Source organism: Amblyomma maculatum, chromosome 5 (genome assembly GCF_055883805.1).
Source record: "Amblyomma maculatum isolate TAMU_Amacu chromosome 5, ASM5588380v1, whole genome shotgun sequence".
Lineage (NCBI taxonomy): Eukaryota > Metazoa > Arthropoda > Arachnida > Ixodida > Ixodidae > Amblyomma > Amblyomma maculatum.
In genome coordinates, this window is record NC_139348.1 from 32,091,465 (window position 1) to 32,102,921 (window position 11,457).

At 47.1% G+C, this 11,457-nt stretch overlaps 1 protein-coding gene across 1 annotated transcript; it reads left to right on the top strand.

Moving 5' to 3' along the window:
- Positions 1-7,853: 7,853 nt before the first annotated feature.
- On the top strand, positions 7,854-8,672 carry LOC146187966 (uncharacterized). The gene has a single exon (XM_084604964.1). The coding sequence runs from the start codon at positions 7,854-7,856 to the stop codon at positions 8,670-8,672; it is 819 nt and encodes a 272-aa protein (XP_084461090.1).
- Positions 8,673-11,457: the final 2,785 nt, after the last annotated feature.

The window sequence follows — 11,457 nt, forward strand, 5'->3', positions numbered from 1 at the left end:
GGATATCGAAAAGCCCTAACTGGGAGTCAAAAATGAAATACGCTGTATACACCCGGGCATTATACAGGATGTAGAGGCTATCCCAAAATGGTTATGCAATTCAAGGTGAATATTTAGCCTAGGTTGGCAGAGGAAACAAAACAGATTAGTAAGGAAGAATTCCATCAATGAACTAGCAGTGAAAGGGAAAGTAGAATAATATCGGATGTCCCTACAGTAAAGATGCTCAGCATTAACCGAAGAAAATGACCTTGGTGTGGAAGCAATGAATGACACCTTCAGAGGTAGCATTACTGAGTGTGCGGTAGAAGTAGGCAGTTGTATAGTTATAGATGATACCGGTAAATTATCTGAGCAGACGGAAGATTTTATTCACAAACGCCAAAGAACGAGCACCTTCAACCCAACAGACATAACAGAACATGCATAGCTATCGAAGCTAATCAATAGGTGCACAATTAGTGCCAAAGGAAGTATAAAATGAAGAAAATCTCCAGTTGAGTTCAGTCCTTCAGTCATGTCCGACTCTTCGTGACCCTATGGACCATATCACGCCACACTTTCCGGTCTCTCACTATCTTCCTAACATCACGTAACTTCATCTGCAGCGCCTCGAGGATGGCATCTAACCATCGCGTTCGCTGCCTACCCTTTCTCCGGTGACCCTCAACCTTTCCCAACATCAAATCTTTCTCCAGCGACTGCTCTCTTCTCATCAGATAACCAAAGTAGCTTAGCTTTAACTTTAGAATTTGACCCTCCAATGAGCAGTCAGGGTTTATGGTCGACAATATCGACTGGTTTGATCTTCTGGCAGTCCAAGAAACTCTCAAGCGTCTCCGCTAGCACCACAATTCAAACGCGTCAATTCTTAGGCGGTCAGCCTTCTTCACAGTCCAACTCTCGCATCCATACACCATAACTGGAAGGACCATAGCACGAGTTATACAGATAGACTAACGTCTCTGCTCTTTACTAGGCGGTCAAGGCTAGCCCTGGCTCTCTTTCCCAAAAGCAGACGTCTCATAATTTCATGGCTGCAGTCTCCTTCCAGGGTAATCTTGAGCCCAAGGAGAGAAAATCTGTCACAGCTTCCAGTTCATGTCCCTTGATTCTCCAGGACTTGATAGGCCAAGACGCCATGATTTTTGTCTTTTTAATGTTAAGTTGAAGCCCAAACTTCTCACTCTCTTCTTGTACGCGCATCAGAAGTCTCTTGAGTTGCACTTCACTTTCTGCTATTAAAGTGGTATCATCCGCATATCTAAGGTTGTTGATACGTTTTCCAGCAATCTTCCCTCCAGCTGAAGGCTCGTACAGACCGGCCTTCCTCATCATGCACTCAGCATATAGGTTAGGCAGGGCGACAGTATGTAGCCTTGTCTCACTCCTCTCTCAATCGGAAACCAATCAGTAAGACCATGCCCAGTTCTGACTGTGACCTCTTGCCCTTCATACAGTTTCCTGAGGAGACAGATGAGGTGAATTGGAACTCTCATCTCTTGGAGAGCTTGCCACAATCTGCATTCATCTACGCAGTCAAACACTTTCGCATAATCAATAAAGCAGAAGTACATGGGTTTCTGGAACTCTCTTGCTTTTTCCATGATCCAGCGAAGGTTGGCAATCTGGTCTCTAGTTCCTCTGCCACTGCGAAACCCAGCTTGCACGTCCGGAAGCTCCCGATTCACATACTGCTGCAGCCTACCTTGGAGGATTTTCAACATCACCTTGCTAGCATGCAAAATAAGCGCGATCGTGCGGTAGTTAGAACAATCTTTGGCACTGCCTTTCTTTGGAATGGGGATGTAAACTGACTTCCTCCAATCCTGTGGCCACTGCAGGGTTGCCCAAATTTGCTGACATAATGTATACAGAACGTTAACAGCGTCATGGTTGAGGTTTTGAAGCAACTTAGCTGGAATGCCATCAATTCCGCTAGCTTCGCTCTTAGCAAAGCTGGCTAAGGCCCATTCAACTTCACTAGCTCTTCAGGATGCCCGGCTCGAGATCAGTAATCACAACCGTCTTATGTTGGGTTTGCACATCCGGGTCCTTCTTGTACACTTCTGTGTATTCTTGCCACTTCTTTATCTCTGAGGCTTCAGTGAAGTACCTGCATAATTTGTCCTTTATCACGCCCAACTTAGCACAGAAGCTTCCTTTGATATTATTGATTGTCTTATACAGAGCTCTTGTGTTTCTCAGTTGGCTGTTGTCCTCAACTGCTTGGCACTGTATGCTCAGGAAGGCATTCTTATCTCTCCTTGCTATTTTCTGAAAATCCGCATTGAGAACCTTGCATCTTTCTCTTTCCCCCATAACTTTTGCCATTCTCCTAGAATGCTAAATAACAGTGGCAGCCATAAAGAGGTGAAGAGAAAATTAGGCATAGACAAAAATCAGAGGTATGCACTAACGGGTTAGGGCGGGTAATGTCATCAGTAATATAGGCAAGATAATCAAATTATCTGGGAAGTTTTCTACTGATCTACACAGTAGCCAAAGTGATCATGACAATAAAAAGTTTGACAGTAACGGAGTGCAATCACGCGTTCCGTTGGTAACGATGGATGAGGTTAGGAAATATCTTGGAACTGTGAAATTGCGGAAAGCAGCTGGGCAGGATCAGGTAACTGCTGATTTGCTGAAGGACGGGAGTGTATCGAGCTACAAAATCTGGCCATCCTGTTTATGCAATTCCTGGTGACATTGACAGTACCGGATTTATAGAAGAAGGCTAACATTAAATTAATTCCTCAGAAAGAAGATGTAAAGCATTCGAAAAATTGAGACTTGTAATGGGAGCAGCTAAGGATGAGATTTAATAGAGAATACCTCAGTAATCTGCGATCCGCTGATGACGTTGCCTTGCTGAGTAACTCAGGGGACTAATTGCAAAGAATGATTGATATCCTATCAAAAAAAAAAAGCAGAAAGGTATGTTTGCAATTAATATCCACAAGACTAATGTAATGTACAACTGCCTCGGGAAGAAACAATTTCCAGTATAGTAGCAAAGCTCTGAAAGTGGCAGGCAAATATGTCTAGTTAGTACAGGTAGCAAACGTAAATCCCAAACTTGAAAAGGAAATAACTAGGGCAATGAGATTAGGATGAAGCGAATTTGGTTGTGGCTAATGAAGAGGGTTCTAATCAGGTTGAGGACAACACGGAGTGCTTTGGAACGTAAAATGGTAGGCGCAACGTTAAGAGATAAGCGTGCAGAGTGATAACTCGAGTTACTGATATTCTAGTCGAAATTAAGAAAAGAAATGGACATAGCGGGACACGTAGTGCGAAGAAAAGATAAGCGATGGTCGACGAAAGCGTAGCAAAGGACGGCAAAAGTTAGGTGGGCGGATAAGGTTAAGATGTTTGCAGGAGTTATGTGAATGCAGCTAGCATAGGACCAGGTAAATTGGAGCTACGTAGAAAAGGCCGTGGCCCTTTTCTGGGCACACTCCGTCTGATGATGTCTCATGATAATTATCAAAACCCAGCCTATTAATTTTAAATGGCTGTGTTAACTACTTGATGCAAACATGAATTAACTTTAGAAGCATGATGGCATCGGAAGGTTAAGTTTATAACTGTCATCAGGAGACTAAAAACAACAGCATATAATATTCAGCGCGCATATCACAATTCATAGTGATTTCCAAGCAAGTCGCACTTGAAGAGCCGAGATCATGCTTGCTACTCCAAACACGCTCACGGCCCCGTCTTAATAAAAAAAAAATGTCAGGCCTGATTCTCGTATCTCAGCACTGATATGTATAGCGTGTTGAGTTTGATGCGCTTCTCTGTATTTGATTCAAGGTTTTTCAGTTATAAAAGTTTTCATGTAACTTGGAACAAAGATATCAGAAACATTCGTCCCAGCAGACTTCAACCAGACATGCCATCTCATGGATTTTGGAGCTTCTCAGCGTATCTTTAATTTCCACTCATTTAGATAGTTAGCACAAGTTGATAAGGGTTTCGTTGACATTCATACATGGTCAAGTGTTTCAAACATGTTGTGAAAGCCTGCGAATAATAAAAAAGAAAAACTTAACGCCATTGCTCTCTCGCCATGCCCTTATTTACAAATGTCTTACAGCTTGGAAGCGCATTGCGAACATAAGCGTTCGCGCTCCCTGCCTAGGTATTAGCGGCTTACATCTCGTTCAGAGTATGGTCGCTAAATTTCGTTAGCATAATCAGCCGAAACATCGAACCCATGTCCTGTGATTTGCGATACGTAATGACAAGGCAACAGACGTCGAATAGCTATCACAATAAAAAAATGTGGGAATGATATGAATTCGCGTAGGTTGACACAGCCTGTGTTTTATCACGCGATAGCGTTTATAGCCCTCTGAGTCGAAAACGCATCTCCTACCCAGTAACCGACAGTTGACAAACACGTGTGACAAAAATACGCGTCAAGAAAATAAATCTCTCTTTATTGAGGTTCGAAACGAGGCCTCGTGCAATAACAGGAGGCCGCACAACATATGTGATATGAAGTGGGTTTTCGGTTTATTTACTTTCGAGAATGCGTGAATTGGTTTCTTGCCATCCGAATATTGCCCACGGGATCTCCCGAGTGGCCTTAAAAGTTGAAGCACTTGCGGCTTTACGGGGATCGCTTGCGGCATTGCGCGCTGACTTCGCCTACGAAAGCATCCGTATCTACACTCGTTACCAAATGTGGTATAGAATACGCAGCCGGTGGCGGAGCTCAGGAAAATAGCACTGCAATACATCTAGCGACAGCTATTTGGGATCGAGACAATACTGGCGGTGCCCCATTTTATTGACACATGTCGCTGTCCATGTCGCTTTCGCTAGATAGCGTTTCTATGCCGTTTTTCCGAGCTTCGCTATAGGCCGTGTAAATAATATATAAAGAAAAAGAAGAACCGACAATCCCGTAGCTCGACTTCAGAAACGAAAAAGGGCCATTAATCTGAGCACAAAGCAGAGAAGAAATGCCGAGCTCTTGCTCCCGAAAGAGCAGCCAGCAAAAGTCATCGCGTTCCTAGGTTTCAAGCTACAAACCGAAGACGGCATGGTCCACTTTCCCGGAACGACCGGGGAACGCGCGATTGGAAACAAGGGTCGGCGTGGCACCCCGCTGAGGAAAAGGAGGGGCCTGGGCCGGCGACGAGGAGGCTGTGCGCACGTGCGGGGTGCGAGTGCTGCTGGGAACGACTGGCCGAGAGAGAGGAGGGGACGAGACACTGTGGAACGCACCCTTCGTCGGAGAAAGACGCGTGTAAACTTTGCTGAATATATCCAGTGCTTTTGTTACCGTTAAAGAGTTTTTGTCCGCGTGTGATTTCTTCACTTTTATTCGAATCCCCTAAAGTTCAAAGTTGTAGTAACAAAGTTCAGTCTAATATCAAATCAACAACTACTACATGGTGCCGAAACCCGGGAAGAGAAGATAGTGGCGAAATCCGAAAAGACCACGACGGACCAAAATGGAAAAGCTCAAAGCGAAGAGGCGAAGTCGACAAGGGCAGAACACGATATTCATCAACGAGGCCACAACAGCACTGCCGACAGCCAACGTCCAACAGTTGACAGCTCTGCTTCACAGACTGGAAGTCAGCAATGATGAGCTGCGGAAGATCAACGACGAGTTGGAGAACTATCTACCGGAGGAAGCGTTCGAGACCGAGTTTACAGAAAGCGTCGAATACGACGACCGGGCCATAAACCTCATCGGCCAACTGAGGGCTCGAATCGCAGCTTCACAACAGACTGCGTCTGAACAGAACGCCGAATCGACGTAAACGTCCGTGCCGACGCCCAGACTCACTGCAATCAGGCTTCCGAAGCTGCAGCTTCAGTCTCAATGGTGAGCTTGCCAACTGCCAGTCGTTTTGGGAATGTTTCCGCGAATCGGTGCATGATAATCAGGCCCTGTCTAAAGCGGAGAAATTTCGTTACTTAAAGAGCCTCCTCACCGGGCCTGCCGCGTCGGCAGTTAAAGGGTTACAAGCGACTGAGGCCTGCTATGAAGACGCTATACAGGTACTGCAGCGCCGTTTCGGAGACAAGGGGCTAATCGAACAAGAACACCTTGCCGAATTAAGGACGCTACCGCCAGTGTCGTCATCAGGAGATGTCAGAGGACTCCGCCGGCTCTACGATCATGTTCAAGCCCACATTTGCGGGCTAACGGCTCTCGGATTGACCAAGAATGCCTATTGCGCCATGATTTGCGACATTATTCTAACGGCGCTGCCGCGAGACATGGTGGTGGAGTTTCACCGCCGGGCAAGCCGAGCGACCAAGACAGATGTATTGTCGCCGCCCGATAGTAGTCCCGCGTCACCAGCGCAGCAGTCCTCCGCCTCAACGCAGGCAGCAGACAGATCAGAGAGAAGGCTAGAGGAGGTGCTACATTTCCTGCTAGTAGAAACAAAGTGTCGAGAGCGATGTAGGCAAGGTCCCGCCTTTGAGAAGCCTTCTTACAAGGAAATCTTCGGCAAACGCGCCAGGCTGCCGACTCCGAGTGCCGTTGTTATTTATGCGCAAGCAGGCAAAACAGAGAAATGCGCATTTTGCGATTTGAACAGGCACGACACAGAGATCTGCAAGGCTGCACTGACGAGCGAAGAAAAAACCGAAAAACTTGCGAGGGCGAAAAGGTGCTTTCGATGCACAAAGTGGGGACACCGAGCAAAAGACTGCAGGCGAAAGATAAAATGCAGGAATTGCGAGAAAAGGCACGCTACCTCAATGTGTAACCCCAATTGGGCAGCGATCAAAACTGACGTGACAACAGAGGTCACCGCCACTAATGTGCATGCAGAAGCCAAAACAGAAGAAACGCAAGAGACGGCACTGCAGACTTTCCGTGCCTTTGCTTTGTTTGTTTTGTTTTGTGGGGTTTAACGTCCGAAAGCGACTAAGGCTATGAGAGACGCCGTAGTGAAGGGCTCCGGAAATTTCGACCTCCTGGGGTTCTTTAACGTGCGCTGACATCGCACAGCACACGGACGCCACTCCGTTTCGCCTCCATCGAAACGCAGCCGCCGAGGTCGGGTTCGAACCCGGGTACTCCGGCACAGTAGTCGGGCATCTTACCACTGTACCACCCCGGCGGGGCCCGTGCCTTTGCTTTGGGGAGCACCAAATACGGCTACATCCGGGGCGTCATGGACGGTGGAAGTCAAAAAACATTCATTCGAGCAGATATCTCAAAAACACTTGATTTGAAGGCTTTAGGAAAGGCCGACTTCCACCTAAACACCTTTGGTGCTGCGGCCGCGCAAGTCCAAAGCTGCCGGCCGGTAGAAGTTTGCCTTCGGAGCCAATACGGAGATCACGAAATAGCAATAGGGGCTATTGAGGTGTCCTTCATATGCAAGGACGTCAGGCAGGTGCCCACAGATCACAGTTTTGTGCAAAAGATGGAATTTTGGGGAGCACTGCTCGCAGACAGACTGATCCATCCGGGCATGTCTTCAGTGCCACGTATTGGATTACTAATTGGAGCCGACCACCTTTGGAAATTTCAAACGGGAGAGGTGCAAAGATGCAACGAAAATGAAGGATTAGCAGCAGTGAATACAAAGTTTGGTTGGACGATTCAGGGACCGTTCAGTGTGACTTCAAGCCTCGCAATCACAAACAATGTTTGCATACTAAGAATAGGCTTGGAGACTGCAGACCAGGTCCACACTACGCTTCAGAATATTTGGGAACTAGACGCCATCGACATAAAAGATTCCCCAGAGACACACGACGAAAGAGCACTGAGCAAGGTAAAGTTGGAACAGAAAGGTCAGCGCTATGAAGTTTCCTTGCCATGGAAAGACGCATCCAAAGAACTCAACGACAACACAAATATGGCAATTCGGCGACTCGACAACCTGACAAAGCGACTATGCCTCAATCCAGAACTCGCTGAGCAATACGACGACGCCATCAAGGCAGGGCATGCGGAGCAGGTGACCGAAGAAGTAGTGTCTGGGAAAGTATATTACATGCCACATCAGCCAGTCGTACGTAGTGAGGCAACTACAACGAAGCTGCGTGTCGTGTTCGAAGCATCATCACACCCTCCGGGGAAACGGTCACTCAACGACCACTTGGAAAAAGGACCTAACCTCGTCAGTGATTTGGAGCAGATTCTCTTGCGGTTCCACCTACACAAGGTCGCTCTCGTAGCAGACATCGAGAAAGCATTTCTGCAGATAAGCGTTCGGCCTGAGGATAGAGACGCCCTGCGGTTCTTCTGGTACAGTAGCCCGCCACTTGACCCGTCAGCATTGCCGGATATCGAAGAATGGAGAATGGCTCGGGTACCGTTCGGTACGACAGCCAGCCCGTATATGCGGACCGCTACCCACCTCCACCACCTTGAATGCACGACAAAGGAAGTTTCGAAAACGGCTAGCCTCATGAAGGACTCCTTTTACATGGACGATCTGGTGACGGGGGCGGCTACAGTAAACGAGGCGTTGAGAATAGCCACTGAAGCCACCTACATAATGAGCGACGCCGGCATACGCTTAAAGAAATGGTCCTCGAATTCCGATACAGTGCGCGCGGTGCTTGGGGACGACGAAACTACACCTTCGAACGGTGAACAGAAGATCCTGGGAATGAAATGGAACGCAGCTGGCGACAAGATCCCTGGCCAGTGTGATCAGCTCATTAACTAGCGGAGCTGCGTCGAAGCGCGCGGTGCTGCAGGCGTCTGCAAGAATATTCGACCCCTTGGGCCACGTCGCACCGTTCGTGGTGCGGGCAAAGATACTTTTTTAAAGGCTATGGGAGAGAGGTATCGAGTGCGATGGCCAATTACCGAGCGACTTGGAGGCGGAATGGAGAAGTTGGTGTTTAGACCTCGCCAATCTGAGACAACTCTCCTTCCCACGTTGTATCCTACAGAACGACCACGTTTCCGGGCCGTTCCACATTTTTTGCGACGCAAGTCCGACGGCCTACGGGTGCTGTGCCTATCTCCGCATTGGCGAAGACAACGAAACGGTGAGCGTCAGCCTCATCCTTGCCAAGTCACGCGTGGCGCCTCTGAAGGCCTTGTCGCTGCCTCGGTTGGAGCTGATGGCGGCTGTAATTGGATCACGCATGGCCACCTATACATTCAAGGAGCAATTGATCACCAAATGAATGCATTCTATTGGACTGACTCGATGATTACGCTCCTCTATCCCATGAAAACGCGCATAAAATGAGTTGCACTCATGTTGGGGGGGAGGATGTAAAGAATATATAATGAAAAAGAAGAACCGACAATCCCGTAGCTCGACTTCAGAAACGAAAAAGGGCCATTAATCTGAGCACAAAGCAGAGAAGAAATGCCGAGCTCTTGCTCCCGAAAGAGCAGCCAGCAAAAGTCAGCGCGTTCCTAGGTTTCAAGCTACAAACCGAAGACGGTTTGGTCCACTTTCCCGGAACGACCGGGGAACGCGCGATTGGAAACAAGGGTCGGCGTGGCACCCCGCTGAGGAGAAGGAGGGGGCCTGGGCCGGCGACGAGGAGGCTGTGCGCACGTGCGGGGTGCGAGTGCTGCTGGGAACGACTGGCCGAGAGAGAGAAGAGGGGACGAGACAGTGTGGAACGCACCCTTCGTCGGAGAAAGAGGCGTGTAAACTTTGCTGAATATATCCAGTGTTTTTGTTACCGTTAAAGAGTTTTTGTCCGCATGTGATTTCTTCACTTTTATTCGAATCCCCTAAAGTTCAAAGTTGTAGTAACAAAGTTCAGTCTAATATCAAATCAACAACTACTACAGGCCGCATGTGATGTACCACTTTTTCTAAGCGCTGTGTAGAGCGCGTATTCATTATACCTTTCGTGGATAATTATAAGGCGAAACTTTTTTAGGCTAACGAAACGAAATCCCTCGAACTCTCGCGAGCAGGATATGTGCATCGGAACTGTGCATGGGATCTGTGCGCTGATGTGACACTTGCTAATTACTAACGTATGGAAAAGAAAATTAGGAATCGAACGATTTATGGTGATTGGCAATGAATAAAAGGTATAAGATAAATATTGATAGAGGCAATTATTAATGCTAGTGACTAATAATATGATCGTAAAAAGCTAACGTTACTATGCAACGACCAATATGTCAAAAGACGGCTTGTAACGGCCGGAACTGACTGGAAATTAGTAAACATGCTAAGCTATGAGTGATGACTAGGCATGACTGAGCATAACTACCGAACGACTAGTAAGTCAAACGACGACTTGTGATGGCCGCGACTGGAAATGAGTGAATATGCTTAGCTATGAGTGGTGGTGACTACAATGATTAGGTACCACTCAGCATGACTTAGAATGACTACGGAATAACCAATATGTCAAACGACGCTTTGTAATGGTTGCAACGGACTGGAAATGAGTAGGTATGCTATTAATGGCATTGGCAATAACTAGGCATCACTCAGAATGACTACGAAACGAACAATGTGTCAAGCGACAGTTTGAATAAACGCAACTGTGTGGAAATGAGGGGAAAAGGCAAACAATAACGAGCAGACCATGAGGGGCAAATTATAGTAGAGGGAGCGTTGCTTTTCGGCGTTCTCCTCTCAAGAGACATTTAGAGACCGTCTAATTTTATTGTGATTGTTGCGTTTGCTCAACCTTTGTGCAAGAGCCAGGTAATAATAACAATGGTCGCGGAGGTTGATTGGTGTCGAGCATATTAGAAGGCACCTAGTGAACGCCTTGTGTTGCGTAGGATCTAATAACGTCTGTTTGGGATGCTGATTATACTCAGTAAAACTTGCGGGTGCGCTAGTTAGTGGTATGATTATTTGTGCTGCCGCAGGTGCATAGTTCATCACCTGCACAATAGAGAACACACAAAAGGCAGTAAAACGCTGCATAAGGAACGCTTTCTCAGCTGCTGCTAGGGAGTGGTGTACAAGATACCGCTTACATTTGGAAAGGATTGCGCAGACGTGTCGTTGCCTCAGTGAGAGATTAAGGGAGCATCGAAAAGGACGCATTCTCGGCTAACCTTGGCAAACTATTAATCCCGCTGTGCTAACAATAGCACAAAAAATTCCAACCGGGAAGCTCCGTGCGGCCCCGTTCAGGGAAGCAACTCTCCTGGTAAAATCGAAAGATGTTTTCAAAAGCGAGATAATCAAAGCCTTCAGAATAATTTCCGGTCAGCAGGGAGAATGTGTGTGAGTGCCGTCGATAGCCTTCAACAGCAAAGAACTGTTCAGGTCAGTAGGAGAAATTGGGATTGTTTTTCATAGTTAAATTTTGTCTTCATTTTCTTTTTTCTTCTCAATGTCTTGATTCCGCTTTTCGCTTCCTTCTATCTTTTCTCTTCCTCAAGGTTTTTAATTCTGCTTCCTGTGTCTTTCTGTATCCATGGGACGTTTCCTTCTTCATACTAGAAATAAACCCACCATTTGGTAGTATGGGCGCTTCACCGGTGTAGGTGTCGTTTTTCTTTTG

What these genes read in the sequence shown, in the direction of transcription:
- LOC146187966 (XM_084604964.1), top strand. Translation starts at nt 7,854, where the DNA reads ATGGCAATTCGGCGACTCGACAACCTGACAAAGCGACTATGCCTCAAT.